Source organism: Acartia tonsa, chromosome 13 (genome assembly GCF_053477335.1).
Source record: "Acartia tonsa isolate MP-2025a chromosome 13, ASM5347733v1, whole genome shotgun sequence".
In the NCBI taxonomy this organism is placed as follows: domain Eukaryota; kingdom Metazoa; phylum Arthropoda; class Copepoda; order Calanoida; family Acartiidae; genus Acartia; species Acartia tonsa.
Genome location: NC_137272.1, coordinates 24,909,561 through 24,933,207, shown reverse-complemented (window position 1 = coordinate 24,933,207; position 23,647 = coordinate 24,909,561). Strand labels below are relative to the sequence as shown.

Here is a 23,647-nt window from a genome sequence, read left to right as displayed (position 1 = left end):
GATTCTTCCCATGTTGGAAATAGAGGATAGAGGACGTTCAAGTTTTTGTTTACATATATTAAGGTTTCGTGATTATCACAATGGATATTTTTTTAAGCTGGTACTAAACAAAAATTATTATTTGAAATTTTTTTTGCATAAATAATTGAACTAACTTTTAAATCTATCAATCAAAAAAGCAGTTTGAAAAAAATTAACTTTTCAGATAAAAAATGTGCGAAACCAAGGAGACTGTAGAAAATGCTGAGATTGAAGTATCTAAAGAAGAATTAGAGGAGGTAAAGAAAATCTTTCAACTAATTTTAGAATACGTTGAAGTAGTTCATAAGTAGCACAGATCACGATGTTTTATGGATCTTAAAAGAGGGATATGGCTTCTGTAATTTTTTTTATTATTACAGCTGTAACTGTAAAAAATATCTCGTAATTTCGGTTCATTTTAAGTAAATAAACTAATTTTTTTTTTCGAATCAATAAAGTTGTTGGTTAATAGATATTATTAGTTAAACTTTAAAAAAAAAAGCATTTATATGAGGCTGCTACGTTATCTATAATACAAAGTAGCTTGATGTCTGTCCGTCTGTCTGTCCGTCCGTCCGTCCGTCTGAAGCTTAAGATCTCGGTAACGACTGAATTTTTTATCATCTCTTGGGGCGAAGCCGCTATTCCTAATAATAAAGTAACAGGATGTGTGTTTGTCTGTGTGTCTGTCTGTAACAAGGGATCTCGCTGACCGCTGAACCGATCGGGTTCTCCTTAACAGGGTAGCTTTTCTTAGGTACAGGAAAGGTTTTTAACTATTTGGGGTGGGGGGTACCACCACCCTCCCAAGAGAAATCGCTCCTAGAAAAAATATCCCCCCCCCCAAAAAAAATGCACTAAAAATTAATTAAAATTAAAAATTAAAAGAGAAAAATTTCCTCCTCCCAAAATTTTCTTTTTAACTTCTTTTAAAATCTAAAATAAGAAATTGGGTGTTATCAAATTCGACTCCCACATCCTCAAGTGCCCCTAGAGGCCTCTGGGGAGCGTAGCCGCTAGTTTTAGATAAAGTAAGGTCCACAAAAACAACGCAATCAATATCAAGTTCTTTGTCTTTCAAATAACACTATGTGACTATTCTAACATCTAATGATTGTAATATTCTTTAATTTAATGTTGATATTATAAGAACAAAATGTTTTAACAAGAATACATTTTTAAAAATTTCCTTTTTTTAAAGGAATGTTGTAACAGGGTTGATTTGAGCAAAGAATTAAAAGAATTTTTACAAATAGCTGGAGAAAAAGTTATTAAACATCAGGTTTTAAACTAAATGATGGATTTAAATTATTATATATTTAATAATTTATATATGGGTATTCACACATTTGAAAAAATCTAATATAAATGTTTTATAACACCAACTTATTTTCACAATCCCTTAAATTTTGGATGAATATTCCTGGGACCATTAGTATACAACTCATCAACAAAGATAGGTTAATCTTAGTAGATAGTAAAAGTTCTTAATATATTTGAATAATTATTTAAAGATAGGTCTTCCTAAAAAATTTTGAGTTATTAAACTCTGTAAAATTTGGGTAACAAATATTTTACGGGTTAATTTTGTCATTTTGAGGATTTTTGCATATGTCTCAACCATGACACTTTGGTTGAGCTTGACTTCCGAATTAGCGGGAAGTTCACGAGATCAGTTGGCGAACATACAAACCCCCAATACCAGGAACCATCAAGTTTCAACAGCAGGTTTGAATATAGATTTATTGATGAAATTATTTCAAAAGACCTGAAATTACAAGATCAATTAATAAACAGAATAAAATATTATTCGTTATCTTAAAACTTTGAGCACTAAAAAAAATCTTTTTCTTTTCTTATGGTTAAAGAATCTTTGGAAACTTTGGCTTTAAAGGAAAATTATTTGGTTTAATAAATCATTGTTAACTGCAACAATAAGGCACATAAAAATTACTAAAACATATATTAATCATAATTAATTTTCATGCTTAGCTGGCTAAAGCCTTTTTTAAAACTACATATAATCGTCCTATACACCATACTTCTTAATCAAATTAACAAATTCTACCTGAAGCTCTTATGGTTTCAAATCCCTGATATACTAGGGTCGTTCGCACACAATGAGACCAATGATAGGCCCAATTTTGTTCTCCGCAATCTTCACACCCTCATATCTCATTCAAAAGTAAAGAACGTGCGCTTCAAAAATAAACAAACACTCTATGCCGCGCCACATTATGAAAGGAAAGCCCTAAAAGACGACATTTGCGCTTTGTTTTTGGTTTAATGATAAGGAATTTAATTTCGAACTTGATAAACACAAAGCTTCCTCGAAAAGAGGTTAAGACACACCCCCCGTTTGAAAGTCAAATTAACTTCCTTAACGAGATTCAAGGTTTTTTTCGCGCTGAGCACTAGCAACATTTCTCACTAAACTCAACTCACCATAATCACATGAGAATGGCCACATCCCGAAAACGTGACAATTTTGCTCCTAACTAAATGAAACCCCGTGAAATGCATACACAATATTATACTCCTCACTAGGACTCATAATACCTCACATTTAGGATAGAAGGATGGGGATTGGTTTGTACCATACAACATTCCATGCACATGACAATCACAAGATCACATACACAATCCTAAAATAGATAATCCTATTAATCATGATGTTGTAAATATAACAACTACACTAATAATAATCATTTCATAATCAATAGGTAATAAATCATTATTAATAAATCAATAAGTACCTACGAAATCAGGTTGAAATGTAAATGTAAACAATAATGGTAAAAATACAACGAAATAAATCTTAGACAAGAAAATTAAGATTTATAGGTACTTAAAACTAATTTGTTAAGCATCAAAAAGAGTAGTAAGAAAAAATTTTTCAAAATCCTTGGGCAGAAAGTTTTTCAAACCTAATGAATAAGAACTGTAATATCTTAATCAACAATAAAACTTTTTAATACTTAAAGTATAGCAAAATAATATCTTCGTTAGAATTTTCATTGAAATTATGAAAAAATACCAATTTTTCTTTGTAAAAAAAATATGAGACTTTAAATATGAATTTTCAATCATTCCTTGATCTGAATAAAAATGTTTTACTTGATTGAAATTCATATATAATTTTAAAAAAAATCTGCTAAAAAATACTTGATTTTTTTCATAGAATAAATATCGAATCACGCAACCTCGACACATTTATTCCTTTTTGTTAAACTTTTCAGGTAAGTTTTAAAATGAATTGTACTTTTGAAAAGAAATTAAACTCAATAAAATTAAATTTGAGCATATGAAATAGAAGAATATTTAATCGCATTTCATTTGATTCTTATTTTAGGCATAAAAATAGGCATATGAAAAATGTGGCTTTTTACTAAAAAAAATCTCAATTTCTAAAAATAAGAATCAATTATTAATCATAATTTTTAACAACTGCCTGACTGATACAGCATGTTCTTCTAGGGGAGATTTATCTGTCAGTCTGAACAAGACTCTTGCCGTCTTTCTTCCATCCTCAATTCTCGTCACTCGGCCCATCCTCAAACATCTCATCAGCGGATTGGTACTCGTAACCAGAACTACATCTCCATCAGCTAGTGGCTCTGCCATCTCATCCTTCCACTTGGACATCCGTAATATCTTCGGTAGGATCTCCTGGCGGTAGGCAGTCCAAAACTGGGCAGATAAATCTTCCAACAACTTCAACCTGGAGGAAATTTGGTCCTCCGGTTTCATCGCCACATTGCACAACGGCTGGCGGTCAACATTTCCCAGCAGCTGGCCAGGGGTAATCAGCCGCCAATTCTCCACGTCGTTTGCAGCTTCAATCGTCAGTGGTCTGCTATTCATAATTTTGCTGACCTCCGCCAACAGCACCAGGAGCTCGTTGAAATTAACAGAACTATTCACCAACTTCTTGGACAGCAATCTCTTGGTTAATCCCACCATTTTCTCAGCCTGCCCAATATAATGGTGGGCTCGGGCCGGGATCTGAGACCAAGAAAACTCTACCTGGCTGCCCAACTTCTGCTCTAAAACCTTGCGAGCACCGGATAATTGTGTGCCCATGTCGCTTACTATGATCTTCGGCAGACAATGAACAGCTTCCAACTTGCGCAGGGACAACAGGATACTGCTGGTATCATACTTTTCCAAGGCATCTAACCACAACGCCCCTGAGAATCTGCAGACCACCACGAACACCCACACCTTCTTCGTTGCTGTCTGACTCCTCGTTTTGGCGGCAGCTCTCCTCGTAACCAGCGGACCCATCAGGTCGACTTGCACAGCTTCAAAAGGCCTGCTCGGGACCAACTTGTCAGGTAACACCTCCTTCATGGTAGCACGACATTCCTTAGCCCTCTCAACACTGCAGGGCCAACATTTCTTCACTTCCATGATGGCCAACCTCCTTGCCTTCACAATCCAGCACCAACGGCGGCTCTCAGCTAAAGTTCCACGGACACCAGAGTGAAGCTCAACATGCGCTTCTCTCATAAAAACAGCAGCTAACCAATTACCAGGCTCCAAAATTATTAAACCTGGCATGTCTTCAAATATCATTTTACGGCCGCCAGTAATGGCGTCAATGACTGGCTGTCCTCGACCAACCATTTTAAGAATCCTCATCTCCCTGGTCACATAATTTCCACCGGGACCAACGACAGGCCAGGTCAATGATACTTCATGCACTAATGGATTTAATGACGCATAATTGCCTTTAGCATCATTTATCCACTCATCCTCTTGGCTTCGTGACACAATGAAAAGTTCCGCCGCCGCCATAAAATTGTACAAAGACGGCTTGTACACAGAATCTGCGGCTGCTACATGACTACCAGCGGCTGCAGCCTTACCTTCTTGTCTGCTCTTTAGCTTCTTCAACCAGGTGTTCGCAACTTGCAGGACAGCTGCCATAATACGTTTGGCCTGTCCAAATGATCTCCTGTGCTTAAACCTAAAGACATCTTCAGCGGCTTCTCCGGCAACTTTCATTGAACATAACTTAACCATTTTGGTATTCAACTCCTCTGGAGGTAAAACTTGCTTGACTTCTTCGGCAGTTTTCACCGGCCACGCACTTTCATCCTGGCGCAACCATTCTGGGCCCAATCTGTACCTGGAACCTGGTCCCAAATCTGATACTTTGCAGGTGCTTCTGGTGCCCAAATCTGCAACGTTTTGCGTCCCCGGGACCCACCTCCAGTCATCCTTGTTGGTCGCAGATTGAATTTCTCCAATACGATGAGAATTAAATGTGTTCAACATAGCACTGTTGGAAACTATTTGTGATAAAACACACGATGAATCAGTAAAATACATCACTCTGATAATATCAAAGGGCAGGGCATCTCTGACGGACTTTGCCAACCTTGTGGACATCTGGCACCCCATCAACTCAAGGCGTGGAATTGATTCACACTTGACCGGCGCAACTCTTGACTTGGTGGCTAGCAGAAACGTTTCAAATCCTTGTCTAGTTGGCCACCTCAAATATGCATTACTTGCATAAGCCTCTGATGACCCATCCGAAAACATCATCAAGGATGGAAGGCCAGTTGGTTCATCCGGAACCACACAACGGTCAAACTCCAATTTAGCGACCTCAGCTCTGTCCTCCAGCGACTGAACAAGTTCATCCCGTAGACTTTTTGGAATGAAATCTTGCCAGCCCAAATTCAGCAAACAGGTTTTCCGCAGGACAAGTTTAATTCTCAACAGAATAGGGCTGCAAAGCCCGATCGGGTCGAAGGTTTGGGCGGCGAACCTATGGACCATCTTCTTTGTCAGATTCTCGTCCAAGGCGTCCTGGAGGTTGTACAAATCAGCATCCTCTTTCACCTTCCTTCCCTTGACTTTACCATCTTGGTTGACTCTTGTGGCGATGGACAACACATCGGTGGCTGGCTTCCATATCAGCCCGAGAACCTTGGTATGCTGGCAATCATCTCCAGAATAAATGACTTGTTTGAAGGAAAAACTACCTTTGCCGATAATCCTGTCGGCCTCTTTCATCATCTCCTTGGCTTCTGGCTTCGATCCTGCTCCCGAAATAACGTCATCTATGAAGCTGTGCTTCTCAAGCTTGACTGCAACTGGAATCTGAGGTAACTTGAATTCCTCATCAGGGTAGGTAGGTATTTGTGGCTCCTTCCATAATTCAGGTTTGGCAACAATTTCACTACCATTTATTTGTCCCTCTCCATACATCTCCTTGACCTCTGCTTCACTCTTTCCGCCGAACAGGCGGGACGTCAACTTCAGGGCTGTAACTGCCAAATTTCCCGCAGCTAACTCGCCGAAATTTACAACTTTGGTCAGGTAAATTTCAAGTGGACCATCTGGCGTCGGGGAAAATAAAACTCTCTTCATCTGGCTGTCGAACTCTGTGGCCAGGATGGAGTTATAAAACTTGGAGATATCCGCGGTTATACCAACCTTGTAACCGCGGAAAAGCATCAAATGATAAAATATCTTCTGCATTGGCGGCGGGCCTCCCAGCATTATGTTATTAAAACTGGTACCCTTGAACGTCAGGGAACTATTGGCACACAATCGCATGGGTGTGGAACTTGAATCCTCCTTGAAAGCAACCACTATTGATGAACAAGACTTAGGTCCTTCATACTGCAACTCTTCAGGCGTGGCTTTTTGGAAAACGCCTCTTCTTATGGCGTCGTTGAAAACCTCCACATACATTCCATAGGTACCTTCCTTGACCATCCTGGCACGATCCTTTTCAGCAATTTTGCGGGCTAAACTTTCATTGTAGGGTAAAGTGTGAGGATCTTCAATATAAGCATATTGACCTGTCCACTTGTTGGACTGCAAGTCTAGGGTTAAACCTGCCTCAATTATCCTCTGCCTCTCACGCTGGTCCCAGGTAGTGCCGTCGGCCATAGCCTTGCACTCTTGACAAGCAGTACATCCTGGACAAAGTGCCTGCGGCTGTATGCCAAACGATTCAGACGTCAGAAAGTCTGGCAAAGTGCCTCCACTGACACTGACAGCCTTATAAGCCGACTTTTGATCTCCAGCTCCACCATCAGCACTCGTACAGATAAAACCACTACCAAAAATGGTTCGCCACAACATAGACTGGCCCACTTTCTGGTAGGTTGAAGGAAACACGTCAGGATGTGTATTTCCAATGATGATATCTAAGCCTCCACTAATATATGTAAACCTTTCTGGCGGCATTTTAAATATCTCGGCGGCAGTTTCGGGGTGGACCGAGCGCATCTCGTTGGCCCCGCCGAGGGTAGGCATGACAGCTGCCTCAAACTCCCTCAGATTGCCGTCCCTATCCTTCAGATAAAACACAACATTGCGGCAGGAAGACTCACTGCCATCAGCTACAGAAATAGTTGTATATCTGCCAGTAGATTTCAGCTTCAACTTGTTGGATAACTTCTCAGACACAAGTGGCAAATTTGCCCCGGAGTCAAACATTACCGTGGCGTGGCAGGTGCCGCCGCCAGGTGCTACAACAGGAACTAACTGAAGTAAGAAGGTACAGGGGCTGGGTGCAGAACTTGACTTGTAGACTGTATTCACACCAGCACTAGCCTCATGGAGTAACCTGGAATGGTATCTGTCGCAATTATTAGTACCACAAACACCAAGCTTCTCAGATTTATTACACTTGTCAGCAGTATGGCCGTCGCACAAGCAGAGTTCACATAACTTCTTCTGCTGGACAATTTTCTTTCGGTCAACCACATCCATCTTCTTAAACGTGAGGCAACGGAAAATCGGGTGCTTCTCCTTGCAGCTCTCCACAGGACATGCACTGTTCCACTTGGAAGCCTTGTCCTTCCCAGCCTTTCCATTCTTATTGTCGCTGCGGCCAGATACTTGCGCGGCGGCAGCTCTGTCACGATTTCTCTTGCCGGCGCCACTGTCATAGGACATATCACCGGCCAACATGGCACCCCTGGTCCTCTCCAGCAGTTCAACAATCTTCGGGATGTTAGGTTGGTTCATGCTACCTAGCTCCATCATAATTTTGTCTCTCAAATTTTCAGGGCACTTGTCTTTAAAAATATGAATGAGAGTTAGGTGGTTGTAATCCTTAGCTGCAGAACCAACGATGGCTTCTACCTCCTGCATCATGCTCTTGAAGGTAGCAATTGCGCTAACCACGTCCACAGGTTTATCCACAGGTTTCATCTTGTTCAACTTAGTTAAAATCCTCATGAACCGGCGAGTGTTTGATAAAAACATCTGGTCAAGAAACGCCCATTGTTCATTGTGATCTCTAATCGCTGACACTTGCTTGCGTAGTTCCGGGTTGGTTATCACCTTCTCCATACACAACATCAGACTTAACCTCTGGTCAGCAAATCCATAACCAGAGCATAGATCCTTAAAGACCTGTTTAAAGTTTGGGTAATCCGTGTCAGTACCATCGAACGACGGCAACAAACTGTTGTCCCAGCGCCCATACTGCGGGTTGGAACTCCGAATATCCACGGCAGACATACTTCTGGAGAGCATGGCAGGTGTCCCACTCTCATCCAGGTTAGATGAACGACGTTCCATCTCTCTAAGCCTTCGGTACATATCACGTACTTCTTGGCGCAACTCCACGGAAATTTTAAGCACTCCCATGTCCATCTTCACCTTCTCAATGACGTCGAGGTTCCTAGCGACAGTGCTTGACCTCGCGTCATCTGAATCATTGTCCAGCCAGTACAGAATTTTTGTACACTGCTCCAACGACGCATAAACTTTATCTGCAACAGTTTTCTGCTCACTAGCTTCATCCAAATCACGCTTGAACTCGCGCAGCTCACTAGTCTCCACGGCAGGTTTTAGACTTTTTATTAGGTCAGATTGGTCCTTGACCTCACTAAAAATGTCACGAATTGATTTTACATTCACATTTTCACATGAACTAAAACTTTGGCAGGCTTTTAGATTGTCATAAAACACTTTTAACTGTTCATCAAAAACTTCTAGCCTTTCACTGCCAATAGCGATTGCTCGCTCAATTTTCTGCTTTTTGGTTAGTGGCATATTGATTCACTAGGTACTTATTTCACAGAAAAATTGTCACAGCTTATTGCATCAATAATTCACTAGATGCTATTGATCTCTTGATGAATGCTAACGCCTATTCATCAGATATTTTGAAATTGTCTCAACCATGACACTTTGGTTGAGCTTGACTTCCGAATTAGCGGGAAGTTCACGAGATCAGTTGGCGAACATACAAACCCCCAATACCAGGAACCATCAAGTTTCAACAGCAGGTTTGAATATAGATTTATTGATGAAATTATTTCAAAAGACCTGAAATTACAAGATCAATTAATAAACAGAATAAAATATTATTCGTTATCTTAAAACTTTGAGCACTAAAAAAAATCTTTTTCTTTTCTTATGGTTAAAGAATCTTTGGAAACTTTGGCTTTAAAGGAAAATTATTTGGTTTAATAAATCATTGTTAACTGCAACAATAAGGCACATAAAAATTACTAAAACATATATTAATCATAATTAATTTTCATGCTTAGCTGGCTAAAGCCTTTTTTAAAACTACATATAATCGTCCTATACACCATACTTCTTAATCAAATTAACAAATTCTACCTGAAGCTCTTATGGTTTCAAATCCCTGATATACTAGGGTCGTTCGCACACAATGAGACCAATGATAGGCCCAATTTTGTTCTCCGCAATCTTCACACCCTCATATCTCATTCAAAAGTAAAGAACGTGCGCTTCAAAAATAAACAAACACTCTATGCCGCGCCACATTATGAAAGGAAAGCCCTAAAAGACGACATTTGCGCTTTGTTTTTGGTTTAATGATAAGGAATTTAATTTCGAACTTGATAAACACAAAGCTTCCTCGAAAAGAGGTTAAGACAGCATACTCTGACGACGTTTCAGAAATTCTTATATATTTTTTTCTCTTTATGCAAACTTGTGCAAAATTTTGGGAATATCATATAATTCTTCTTAAAAATGTTTGCAATGTTATGGGTTTGCACTAATTTTCATTATTAGCACAAAAGGGGTTTATAGTATTGGAAGTGATTTATAGTGCCTAATAAAAAATGAGGTCATACAATACAAATGTCCAATGATAAGCCAGTATGCAGTGTAAGTGACCAATGGTTAAATGTATACAAGCCTATCATTGATCATTTGATTTGTATGGCGTCATTTTTAAAAGCGAAGCTTTTCTATAATTAGGGTCGGTCCGTCCGTCCATCCTTCACAGAGAGTTAGCTCTTTTCTTTAATTTAAACAGGTTAGAATTGTCCTATCGATTCCAAACTTTGCATGATGATTCCTATAGTAGTTAGGTACAATTGAGAAAGTGTAGCAACTCTATAAACAATACCAGAATGTCCGTACGTCCATTTTAAACATGTCGATTTTTAACTTTTTTGACAACAAATTTTTGTATGTTAAAATTATCCGATTCTTCTGATTTTTAAAAAAAACTGATTCCTATTAAAACAAGGTACAATGTTATAAGCGAAGCATCTCTATAAACAAGTCCCAAAAATGTAAGTATGTCCTTAAACAGTATCATCTATTTATGCAGTTTTGCAACAAATTTTCTTAAAATATTGTTTGTACTGATGCATTAATATTCTGCTAATTCAGTTCTGACAATCTACAAGTGTTAATGTTCGTTTGTCCTTCCATTTCAGAGCTTCACTTTTATGGATGTTGTCATCCTTGTTTATTAGGCACTATGAGCTGCGTCTAAAATTGTCAACTAAAAAATAAATGCTTCTGATTGCAAATTGATTGGCCATACAATTTATGTCAAAATATCAATAGAACAGGCACTAATGAGTCAATAATTAATTTCATAGTTCCTTTTTGTTTGTTTGAAATTTACTCTAAATGCCAAAAATAAAGTCGTATTTTCACAGTAGATTTTGATAGGTTATTTTGGTTAGGTTAGGTTATTGCCACGTAGGAATAGGTAATTAGCCGCAGGGGCTAGAAATAGGAGAAAAGCTACTGTGAAAATACGACTAAATATCCCTTAAGAGGCGATGTGACGAAAGGGACTATACCATACTCAAAATATATTTCTTAGGGATGAACTTGAACAATCTTTGAAAATCTTAAATTTTGGCTGTACTTATAATTAAAAATAACACTTTACCTTTTTTGAGCATCAATTGTTTTAGGCTTTCAAGCTTCTAGACTTGGATGGAGATGGAAGTATCACTATTGAAGAACTCAAGACTCTCATTGAAAAGGTAAAAATAGTAGATAAAAAAATAAAAAATCAGCCTTTTAAATAACTATGATAGGGATGCTGTGAGTATTGGTGCAAAAAATATGACGTAACAAAAAAAATTAGCCAATGAGAGGCCGTTATTGACCAATGGCGGCAATGGTAGTGGACTCTCATTGGCTAATTTTTTTTGTTACGTCATATTTTTTGCACCAATACTCACAGCATCTATGATAGGCAATCACAAAAATTTCAAATAATAAAAAAGATATTATTTCATTCAGAAAATAAAAGTAGACAAACTATTACATTTGATAGTGCATTTCCAACTAACAAACGGTTCACGACTTAACCGTTGAAGGTAGCTTTGCTATTTATATTATTTTCTCTAAATTTTAGATAGGCGGATCTATGAGCGAGGCTGAAGCAACTGCTTTAATCAAGGAGGTACCAAGAATACTTAACATTAGCACAGCTACTTTATATCTATACAAGTTTGTTGTATGTACAAGTAATAGTTACTTATTGAAAGATTGGTAAGAAAACAGTCTTTTCTACAGGGTGTCCCTCGTAAACTGGTTTTTTTGAAACGCTTATTACTCCCTTAATATTTGAGCTATCTTCGTAAAATAAAAAGTATTTGACAGCCTGCTACTGACCATTTTATGGGATAATGATGAAAAATCCACAAAATAAACAGGAAAAAAATCTACGAGGTATTACATAAGAGGCTAATTTTATTGAATTTAGACTAACCCACAAGAAAATATTTGCTTTGTGAACTTTAAGATTAGCTAGGGTTCAAACGGCTGGTCGCTCAGACTTTCTAAGCACAAAAATGGAATAGGCTTGACATGGCATACCAGAAATTCTCAATATTCAAGAATCTGAAGTGTAATATAAGTGAACAATACGTAAAAATAGGCATAATATTGATCTTTTTTGTTAATTTTTCATGTGAGCTCACTTCAAATGCACACAAGAACCTGAAATATACCAGACTTTTTAATTATACTACAATGCCAGTTCTTATAATGTCTGGAGTAAGTCTTTGTGATCCACCGTTTGACCACCAGCTGCTTCAAAAGTTAACTAAGGCATATTTTTCTTGTGGATTAGTCTTATATTCACTAAAACCAGCCTGTTATGTATTACCTTGTAGATTTTTTCTGTTAACTTTGCGGATTTTTCATCACTATATCATTAAATGGTCAGTAGTAAGCTGTCAAATACTTTTTATTTTACTAAGATAGCTCAAATAGTAAGGGAGTAATAAGCGTTTCAAAAAAACCAGTTTACGAGGGACACCCTGTAATATAGATTATCTATAATTGCATATATCTTTAGTTAATTTTTAGAAGCTAAGCAACTCTATAAATGGTTAGAATTGTCCGTCATTTTTCCTGTCTAAAACATTTAGAGAAAACGTAATTTACTCGGCTCCTATTTGAAATAGACAGCTGAATTATTTTGTTACGATTACACTAATGGGCATCCAGATTACATTTACAAGGTTCGTTGGTCATACTACAAAAGACTTTTATATGTAAAGGTTTATTATCACCACGTTCTCTCTCTTTCTCAATTTTTATGACCATTGCACATCTGCTCTGTAAATCTCTTTTTTTGATTCATGATTGTTTTTGTGGTTTTTGATGGATTTTGTAATCCTTAGTCTCTTAATTGTTAACAGTTTCATTGAACAGACTGACTCACCAAATGCTTGATAGCAATGCTACAAAAAATATTTTTTTAGGCGGATAAAGATGGAAACAACGTTATTGATTATGTTGAATTTACCAAGCTATGGTCAGCACTCAGAGGAGAGGGAGAGGTAAGTGTAAAGCATCTGCTAGTTGGCTAAGAAAAAAAATTATGAAGCCTAGTTGTAATTTAATGAACATTGTCGCTTTTATCTTTATATTTAAACTTGGTATCAAATGCTTTACTTATATCAAAGTTCAGCTTAATAATCGTGTAGAATTAAGTTAAGAATACTCTTTTATTTGATGTAAAAGAAAAGCAAGATGCCATATACTAAAAGAGTGTTTTACTTTTGTCGGCTTGATGTCGAGAGGTTCGAGTCCTGGCCAAACACTATTATACTACATATTATACTGTAGAGACATTGAAAATGGTATCAATTGACATTGTGGCTACATCCTAACTTCACAGTGTAGTAAGATGAACGCCTTGGGCTAAAATTGTTGAAGGTATCGGTACAAAGGTTTATAAGCAATAGGTTGGTTGTCTGTTGGTTGTTATTTTATAATAAACAAGACTAGGTTGGTGTACTTAAAAGAAAACCTGTTTTCAGGTTGACCTGACCTGTGAATGTCATTGACAAGAATATTTCTCGTAACAGGATTCAAATGGTGAAGGGGCTTTAAGGATGGGATGGGCATGACTTATTATTAAATATATTTATTTGTTTTTAGGAGGAAAAAGAGATTCGAGGAGAGTTTAGAAAGCTTGATACAGATGCTAGTGGATATATAACAAGAGGTATCATATTAACTTAACCTTTATAAAAAAGTTTTTGAAATTAAAAGACAATAAAACGCAAACAAGAATAATTACTTTATCTGTCCGTCAATCCGTCCGTAACACTTTTAAGGAAAGCGATTTTCTCAGCTGCTATTGAAGATAGACTGATGAAGATTCCCTGTATCAATGAGCATGTCGGTCATGCATAAAAGACATTGAAATTTTTTTTTCATTATATCAGAAAGGTTTCGTGATTTCTAAGAATTATAGCAACTGAAGGTCTGAAGTCTCTAAAATTAATTTTGTCTGTTTGTCCTTCCATTAATTTCTAGTGCTTCGTTATTGTTTTTATTGCACCCAAAAGAAAACTATTTTGCCCCTGAAAGGATCGTTGTCATGAATCTAATTATTTTTTTCTACGCTGTTTTCCTTGACTTGACAGTGTCAAGGGCATCAGTTTTGCTCTAAATACAAGAATTAATTAAGGAGCTTCCGACCCTTAGAGGACCCTACCCTTAATTTACCTGAAGTGTGAACAAATTCTAACCAAAAAGTTGATTATTTTTCTAATCTAGATGAGATGTTGGCTGTGATTGTTAATTGTGACCATTTCAGCGGAGATAAGGTATTTTTATCATCTTCAGTAGCAAGGCTAATCCACACGTAGGTCAGGCTGTCGCCAATCTGCTTTACTGTAGGGAAGGTTAAATTCCTTTGTTGTCAACAAATCATCTATAATACAAAGTAGCTTGATGTCTGTCCGTTTGTCCGGCTGTCTTTCCGTCTGTCCATTAAGATCTCGGTAACCACTGAACCGATTGGATTCTACTCTTCAGAGAATATACCTACTGGTTCTGTGGTGGTTTAAGGCTATTTTCTTGAAGGGTGTGACACCCCTAACCCCCCCCCCCCTAAAATAAAAACTAAAAAAAACCTTAATTTTTTTAATCAGTTCGAAATTAGTGGTTGCAGCTCCATTTTTTTAATTACCTCTTTGGGCAAAGCACCTAGAGGCTAGGGGCAAAGCCGCTAGTGTTAATTAAAGTAATAAGCCTTTTTTTTCTTGAAGGATCTCACTAACCGCTGAACTGAAGCATCTTTAATGTCCAGGGATAGTTTTAAACTATTCGGTGGGAGGGTATCTCCACCCTCCCATGAGAAATCCCCACTAGAAAAAAACTTCCCGCCAGTGCAATGTATGAATTTTGAAACTTATTTTGTCTGCTTAAATATTTTTTCATGGGAAAAATATGCTTTCCACAGCGTAATTATTATTATTTACCCTGCTACTCTTTTTACCCCAAAAGGGGGCGGGGTGATTTAAAAATGTTACACCCATCTAAAAATTTATTTCTAGATCGATGAGGCAAGAAAATGCGTGGAAGAGCTTGATGTAGATAAGTAAGTAAAATTATTTCAATTTTAGCAAAAATAATTAAAAGGTTTCGTGATTTTTCTTTAAATTATCCTGCTGTTTAAAAATCACTAAACCTTACAATTTATGAATTCTCTAAAAGAAAATATTACTTTTTTTATGAATTTCAAAGATTATATTTTTTAGGGATGGTCGTGTGTCCTACCCAGAGTTCTTGCTAGTCTGGAAGTATCGCCAGTAAATTCCTAATCACGAGACAAGTGACAACTATCTTCAATTTTAATTGTTATATCTTACGAAATCTTTTTATCTTACTAAATAGTGTGGTATTTAAATAGTCTAATTTAAATTTGTACGGCTATTCAAATATTTAAAGATATTTTGATATGCTTCATGTTTAACAGATAACAGAAGGAAATACAAATCATATTATAAAAATTAGCTTTTTGAATTGGAACAAAGCCAAAATCTATATTATAAGCAAATTTTTGGTAGATTTTCCGCACCAGTAATCAGTATTCCATTCAAATACCATACTAATAATTGTTCAAATTGTTTCATATTTAATGAATAATGATCTTATTGTTAATTCATCTTTACATAATTAAACATATTTCTCTTGTCTAAAATGATAATATTTATTGTTCTATTTTAAATTTTGATGAGCTAGAATGTTTTAAAAGTTTAAATGTATGTCAGTCATTGTATTGACATCCAAATAGGTAAATATATAGGTAGAACAATCACATGATATAAGTAAAACTTTCAATAAATTTACTATTTACTGTTCTTTTTCCAATGTCTTGTGCTTTTTAAACATTTTAAAATTTCTATTAAAAATTACTTTAATTAATTATATGTGCAAAATTTTAATTAACCAAAAATAATTATTCGATACCAAAGAAAATAAAATTACTATAAATTGTTTATTGTAATTTATCTTAATATTTAATAAATCTTATTCTTATCTTTATTGAATTTGCTATCCTTATATAAAAGTAACAGTATGTTCAACTGTCTTCATCTAGTGAAGAATAAACTAAACTCTAAACCGATATGGTTCTCCTTTGCAGTAAAGCTTCATATAGGTCCAAAGAAGGTTTTTTTTCTCTCTCTTAAACATAAAATAAATAAATAAATGGATAAGTTAACAAATATATTAAAGAATAAATGTATAAATCAGTTACTTATTAAAAGAAATACAGAAATGAACAAAGAAAAATATCATTTATATATTTCCAATTTCTTGATTAGAAATTGAAAGATAGTAGTAGACACAGGGATAAGACATTGGATGATAAATTAATCTTTCACTAACTATAATTCTATGCATGCATATACTTATCTGGTTGCAGTTAAATACATTGGAGAAGAGGGTAAAATTAATTTATCTGCCAATTTCCTTTTCCTCCCTGAGCTAAGTTGTTGTATTTCTCAAATTTCAATTTGTTTTCTGGATTATTTCAAATATTTTTGGGCCTATACACAATATGAATTTTTTTTAGTCAAGGTCTTTACTACATATAGTTTTTATTTAGGGAAGGGGATATGGTTCTTGAAGAAAACTATTACCAATCCAAACACCAAAAACATTATAAAGACAAAATGTGTTTTTAATGAACCTTATTGTACAATAGCAAGATGCAAAAATCCAAAACTTTGCGAAAAGCTGCGGGTTTAGCTGATCCACGGTTTCTGATTTCAAAATATTTGCTTTCAACTAATACTTTCAACTGCTTAAAAGTGTAAACAAATTTTGAAAAAATAACTCTGTCCCTGTGGTTATGCATAGAACACAAAAAATCCACTATTAAACAAGAATGACATCATCCAAACATAAGAACGAGGTCAAAGATTTATCTTCAGGTAATTTAGGCTAAGGTCTGTCGTTATTTTTTAATGGTGGTTACATTACGAATATATGACATTAAATAAACTTTAATTAGTCGACATGATTCATTAAATTTGCACGCCAAAAAAAAAGATTTTACATAGATTTTGGTTTAGATAGTCAATTTTCTATTGTTATTTACAGAAATAAAATATTTCAAAATTCCTCTTTAAAAAATAAATTTTATTATCTTATTATTATTAACTTTTACAAATATAAAAATTTTTTTAGGGCTAATAATCTTCCTTTAAAACAAATTTTGGTTATGATGAAATGATTAGAGAGAAATTGTCCTTTAAAATTTTGGTGCATTGTGGGTAATTTTATTGTCATAAAGTGAACCCATGGAAAACCACATTTTATTAAAATTTAAATGCACACATTGTGAACCATAGATAGGGAAATGTGATACAACTTACAACATTATAGAAATTCACACATAGGAGTTAGTAAATATGTGAATTAAATTAAGGTGTGTTTTTTATTGAGTCGCTGCTCTTACATTGTTATTCTTAGTTGTCATAGGATTCTTTTTGTAAGGAATAATTACAAATGTCTAATTTTAACAAGTTTTTTGTGCTTATTAATTTTAGTCCATTGTTCCCTCCCTTAGTTTCCTAATTTTTACTCGAAAAACAAACACACATCTAAATATATTTATTTTGTGGAATAATTATCACAATCTTAGGGTGTTACTTTAACTCATCTTATGTTGGATAGTTCATACATTTATGCAAAAATGTGAAAACTTGTGCTTCTTTGGTTCAATAATGATAATCTATGGTATGCAGAATTAAATAAAAATGGTCATGACTGTCAATTATAAATATAGCGATATTCTGATGACATCAAGTCTATACAATTATGATGATATAAAAACTACAATTATTTTTTTATCTGGTTTATGAATTGGGGCATTGAATAATTTTGTCTGATTTGTAAGAACTCCACATGTTATATGTGACCTTACTTTAAACCATAACTCCAAGAGATGAGAAGAAAATTTTAAAATATCTCTCTTACTTTGTTTGCACCCCTTTTACCCTTTCTCCCCCTATAAACAATTTTTATTTTGGAATTGAGCTGTTGTCAGAAATTTTTGTTGTCTGTATGTAACTCGTTTATGTATGTAGTGGCTTTTTCCGAAGCAACTATGGGTAAATTTATCTTTTCTTTAAAACCCTAAAACCAACCAAAGTAAACAATCCTTGTTAGTTCGGGTCAAGTTTTTGGCCATTTCAAAATTTATATGTAAGATAAAATCATGGAATGATAGACATATACCAAATCTTTTGAAAAGGAAAATGAGTAAAATTTACCCATCTATGACATTGACTCAAGACGTACGCAAGAGTGACGCATCCATTCACGCATAGGAATGGGTTACGCACAGGTCGGTGGATTGAGAGAAGAAGGGGCAGCATGCATGTTGTATTCTATTTACGCATAGAAATGGAGTTACACACACAGGGGAGTGGATAGAAAGGAGGTGGGATAAAGGCTTTGGTTTTTATAGGATACAACCAAAAAATTTATTTAGTTATAAAAAAAAACATTTGGCAATATTTTGCTGTAAATGTTATTAAGTTAACATGAAATAATAAATAAGCCAAAAGTAGTGTAGCAATAACATGGTATCAATAGTTTATATCAAAAGAACTATTATTCAGTAAGAGTTAAAAAAGTTCTAGTTAAGTAAATAAATTTTAAACCTTAGCTGGATCTTTAAATCATTTCAATGGTGCGCCCAATCGGGATGAGCCAACTTTTCACCAATGAGAGCACAGCATTTTACGAAATGCCGCGCTGTGATTGGCTGAAATTCAGCGCACCCCGATTTGGCGCACCATTGAAATAATTTAAAGATCCAGCTCTTAACAAGATTTACATTAAAATCACTGATTATAACTACATTCAAAAGTTAGGAATTATAAGTAAGAAAATTTCTGTTTTGTATGTACGCTTTGCGTATCTAGGCGTATATCTATGCGTACAACTACTCATATGTGTAGTATACAATAACATACTTACATATAGGAAAATTTACAAGCTTTGTGCTTCCATATATATATTGTATTTACTTCATTTCTTTTATTTTTTGTTTTAAGCTGTATTTTTTTTTAACTTATGTATTTTTTATTTTCTCGTTATCAATAGCAAAGCTTTTCTGTCTTTAGGGTAGGTCATCCGTCTGTAACAAATAGCTCTTATCGTTATTTAGGCATGTTAGAATTAACCTATTGGTTTCAAACTTTGCATGATGACTCCAGTAACCTAACATATTCGACAATATTTTTTAAAATTCAACCAATTTTTTGATGTTGAAAATCTAGTTGTTTCTTAAATAGTTGTTAAACGCAATTATTTACTTCCGCTGTCTCTCTACTTACATGTTAATATCTCTTTTAAACAAGTCAGGGAAAGGACACTTGAGCTTATTTCAAGTTTAAATCTACATCCTTTTTTTTATTTCTCCTATTAAATAAGGAAAATGGAGGGGGGGTTGGTTGGGAGGTGTTTTCCAGAAGCGATTACTCTTAGGAGGTTGGAGTCTATAAGAAGCTTCACAGTAAAGGAGAACCATATCAGTTCAGCGGTTAGCAAAATTATTTGCTATATATAGATAGATAGATAAATAAACATATATGAAGATTATATAAGCTACCAAAGCCAGAATTACACAAATCAAAATTTAGAGTAAAGACTAAATTAAATTGGCTTAAATTATCTGCCACGCCATCTAGGTTTAGAAGCTGCCAGAGAATAATTATTTCAAAATAGAAGAAAAGAGGGGGACTGGTAGATTAAGTAAATTAAAGTCCATCCCCGTATGATTCAGAATAATGTATCTTTCGTACCAGGGAGGAACAGGGCAGGGAAAAAAAGAAATGAATATTTATTTGTTGTCCCTGCATCCATGCTTTTGTCCCTTTAAATGAATTTCTTTATCTTAGTCTATCTTTCCATTTTGCCCTCACAGTAGATATAAAACAGACATTACAACAACTGTGGCGTATCAACTCGTTATCATGAAGGTGATAGGCTCGAATCTCAGCCCAACACCGAGTCATAACTAAAAACATTCAGAATGGTTCCTACTGCTGTTTAGTGAGGTGAGCAACAAAACTAGTTAGAGTAGGGGGAATGCCTTGGACAAAAACAGGTGCAAATTATTACCATGCCCAGTTAGGACTTCAAGACAATGATCATGCAATCAAAGGATAAAATGTCTGAAGGACGTTTGAAAATTAATTTTGTTTCCTAATTCCATTTTAAATCCACTGTGCTCCCACTCCCTCAATCCTACCCCATCCATCTCTTAAAATTTGTCCTTGCTCAAAATCCACATACAACAGTTTCTATAGTTGGATATTTTACTAAAATTACACCACTTTAGACCCGCTTAAAGGATAGAAGATTTAAAAATGTTTCTTGCTGATTATTTAGTATTATTTAAGACGCCTGACGTTTGCAGTAAAATTAGTGGAATGATTATTTCATAAAACAATCGTTATCTTTATGTTGTTGCGCTACTTATGGGCATAATTGGTCTATGTACTGTGACACTACTTGAAAAGGACCCTAAACCCGGCTTAAATCCATACTAAAATGTTCCTAACTACCCTACGGCTATTTTAAACATATACGCATCCAAGGATATTTTACGTAAGCCCATGGGAATAAAGGTTCTATCATTTAAGAGTTGTTTGAACAAAGTCGAAGAAGAGAAATTAAATATTGTGCAATATTTACATATTGCTGCTTTATCTGGTGTATGACATCAAAAGTAAGAATAGGGAAAACTATTTTTTATCCTCTGATGGAATACACTTCACTGGCAAATCTTTGTAGAAGCCTTTGATTCTAATGATGAGATTATTTCTGAGGTCTTTCAGCATTTCAGTCCAATAAACTACCTATTCTTAAGCGTTATTGTAAATATTTCTTGATACTCACAGAGCAGAACTATAGTAAAAGATTACGAACATATATCACATGTATATAATATATGTGTCTATCCATATACATATAATATATATATAGTGCCCATAAGTCTAGCTCATTCTTACAATTCATATAGAAAATAATTTAGAGGATTTTTTTTTATTTTATGCTAAAGTATTATTCTTCACAATATAGACTAAAACATGTCAAGCATCACTAAAAAGCATTGGTAGAACCCCTTAAAGTTCTCTCCCGACGGACTGTACTCTTTTTCTGTTAAACAGCCTAAATCCATCAGGGGACCAATAAAAAGGTTTCCTGATTATTGTCATCTTCTTGATTTTTATGTTTTTAGATCTTTCTAGTCCTAAGCATAAAGGATGGGGTAGATAAATAGCCTAAAACTACCCTATATAACCCAAAAAGTATCACAGGAACTGTGTGAAGATTACCTAAAATTATGAACTCAAAAGGTCCAGTAGTTAGCGAGATCTTAACGGACAAACAAAAAAACATTACTACCTTATATTAAAGGGTAAATTTAATCTTGTAAAAATGGGGGAAATATTTACTACCTCCATTAGATAGATGCATATTAAAATTTCCTTTGTTCTAAAACTCTGTATGTACCTATCCTGTCCTATACGTGAGACAGGGAAAAGACAATAGACTACAAATTAATCTTTCCGGCCTCCATGACAAATAGATTCTTCCTTTAGTAGATGAAAGTTATTGGGGATAAATTTGGGAATACGTATTATGTGTATTTTGTTCTGTTATCTTTTTATAATCTAATCTAACCCCAACTTCTCTTCTACGTTTATAACTAACAAAAACAGAATTTTTTCATGATGTTCTAGGGGAAGATTCCATTACATTTGTTTTCTCTTTTCCATCCCTTACTTTAAAGCCACAAATCTGTTACTAAAAGTTTTGGAACGGCTACACTAGCTAGTTTTACGTTGAACCATTATATAAAACTAGCGGCTTCGCCCCTAGCATCTAGGGGCTTTGCCCAAAGAGGTGATCAAAAGAATTTTTTGAAAAAATTTTAAAAGGACCAAGAAAATCTTCAGCAAAAAAAATGGGGGGGATTTTTTTGTTTTTGGGGGGGTTGGGGGTGTCCCATCCCCTAAAAAAATAGCATAAAACCACCACAGGACCAGTAGGTATATTCCCTGAAGAGTAGAATCCGATCGGTTTAGTGGTTACCGAGATCTTAAGGGACGGACAGACGGACGGACAGACATCATTCTACTTTGTATTATAGATATCTAATTTAATTTTTGGGCTATCAGAAAGGTTTAATGTAAATTAAACTTTTATTTATATGATTTTTTTATTCTAATCAATCTCAAAATTTAAATTATAAATAAATGCGGCAACCCTGAAATAAATGCTTAGGGATCGCGCACAATTCGACAACCATGGAAAAATACGCAAGTCTCGCGTACATGTATTTTGGCTCAAGTTTAGTTGCGAACGAAACCATGCGCTGTGCGTAGCTCAGAATACGCGCACGCACAAAGATTACCTACTCTGTTAATAAATTCAGTGAAAAAGCATATAAAGAAATTGATAATATTATAGTAAACCTAAAAGTATTATTTTACTGTAAATTTTTACTGAAATGTGCGGATTTTTAAAACTTTATTATTTTTATCCATTATTATGTATTTTTAGAAAGATTGTATTAAACAGTTTTCCATGTACGCGTAGATAAAAAATCTAAAATCAATAAGAAACATCGTATTCCAGCGAGGTTAAATAATCGGGTTTTAGTTCTAAAGCAATTTATTATCTGCCATATTTATAAACAAAGATGATCGCAGACAAGGAAATGAAAAATATAAATTATCTATTAGTACCTTTATTTTATTTATGTATCCGTGGAGAAGTCTTGACATGTGTCAATTCAATATTTAATTACAAGATATTAATTAAATATCAATTGATCCTAAATCAATATAATTTTATCTATTGGAATTAAAATTTAGTAATTAAAATTTAACCTAATTGAATTGAATTTAAATGGGTTATCTATAATTTAAAATTCTTATGTTAGTAACCAGAGAGAGAGAGAGAGAGAGAGAGGGGGGAGGGAGAATGAGGTGTTTATTACAACCAAATACAATAATGTTTTCCTATTCGTTGGCCTAACAACTTAGGGTACTTTAGTGAAATTTGATTGGTTGGTTAATTAAATTGAGTTTTAAAACGTTTCAACCACAAATTTTAATCTTAAGGGGTAATTATGTTTATCATAATTGGTGATGTACATCAATTTATCAGCCATTGTCTTATCCCTTTATATCCCTGGTTAAAACCCTATATTTATTCAAACAAGGGGCCTCATCCTTAGCATACAGAGGCTTCTCTTAAAAGAAGAGGGAGGGAAACTACCTTCGACCATACCAACTTTCCAGAAAATTGTAGAAGGATCAGTCCAGCCGTTTAAGACATCTGATTATTACAAAAGGAGGGATGAGAGGAGAAATGAGAAAGAAAAAAAACCCTAAAAAGATATGGATTTAGACGTATTTTTATGACGCCACACATGACACTTTCCAAAGCTTCCTTTATATGTATATGTGAATTATAAAATGCTTTTCAAATTTTTCTTACATAAATCTAATGCCCGTCGTCTTCTTAACATAACCATAAAAAATTAGGCCGTCTATTTTGAATAACAACGCGA

The 23,647-nt window shown here is 34.9% G+C and overlaps 1 protein-coding gene and 2 long non-coding RNA genes across 4 annotated transcripts; 1 reads left to right on the top strand and 2 right to left on the bottom strand.

The window, feature by feature from the left end:
* The first annotated feature begins 195 nt into the window (after window positions 1-195).
* LOC145304711 (neo-calmodulin-like) lies at window positions 196-16,086 on the top strand. 2 transcript variants are annotated; one of them, XM_080146659.1, is made up of 9 exons: window positions 203-278; window positions 1,223-1,303; window positions 11,202-11,273; window positions 11,651-11,698; window positions 13,008-13,085; window positions 13,690-13,756; window positions 14,314-14,363; window positions 15,096-15,139; window positions 15,300-16,086. In XM_080146659.1, the coding sequence occupies exons 1-9, from the start codon at window positions 213-215 to the stop codon at window positions 15,352-15,354; spliced, it is 561 nt and encodes a 186-aa protein (XP_080002785.1). In that variant the 5' UTR covers window positions 203-212; the 3' UTR covers window positions 15,355-16,086. The 2 variants fall into 2 exon arrangements, with proteins under 2 accessions (XP_080002786.1, XP_080002785.1); XM_080146660.1 differs by lacking the exon at window positions 1,223-1,303 and having other exon boundaries at window positions 196-278.
* On the bottom strand, window positions 1,751-2,189 carry LOC145304073 (uncharacterized). Its single transcript, XR_013873969.1, has 2 exons — window positions 2,090-2,189; window positions 1,751-1,789 (listed from the first exon to the last, which is right to left on the bottom strand). It is a non-coding gene; the product is annotated as an uncharacterized LOC145304073 (long non-coding RNA).
* LOC145335399 (uncharacterized) lies at window positions 9,295-9,733 on the bottom strand. Its single transcript, XR_013885199.1, has 2 exons — window positions 9,634-9,733; window positions 9,295-9,333 (listed from the first exon to the last, which is right to left on the bottom strand). It is a non-coding gene; the product is annotated as an uncharacterized LOC145335399 (long non-coding RNA).
* Window positions 16,087-23,647: the final 7,561 nt, after the last annotated feature.

Bases quoted from the DNA above. Each gene is read 5' to 3' on its own strand.
- LOC145304711 (XM_080146659.1), top strand. From the start codon at position 213: ATGTGCGAAACCAAGGAGACTGTAGAAAATGCTGAGATTGAAGTATCT. The intron at 279-1,222 runs GTAAAGAAAATC...CTTTTTTTAAAG, and splicing joins CTAAAGAAGAATTAGAGGAG to GAATGTTGTAACAGGGTTGA. The intron at 11,699-13,007 runs GTACCAAGAATA...ATATTTTTTTAG, and splicing joins CAACTGCTTTAATCAAGGAG to GCGGATAAAGATGGAAACAA.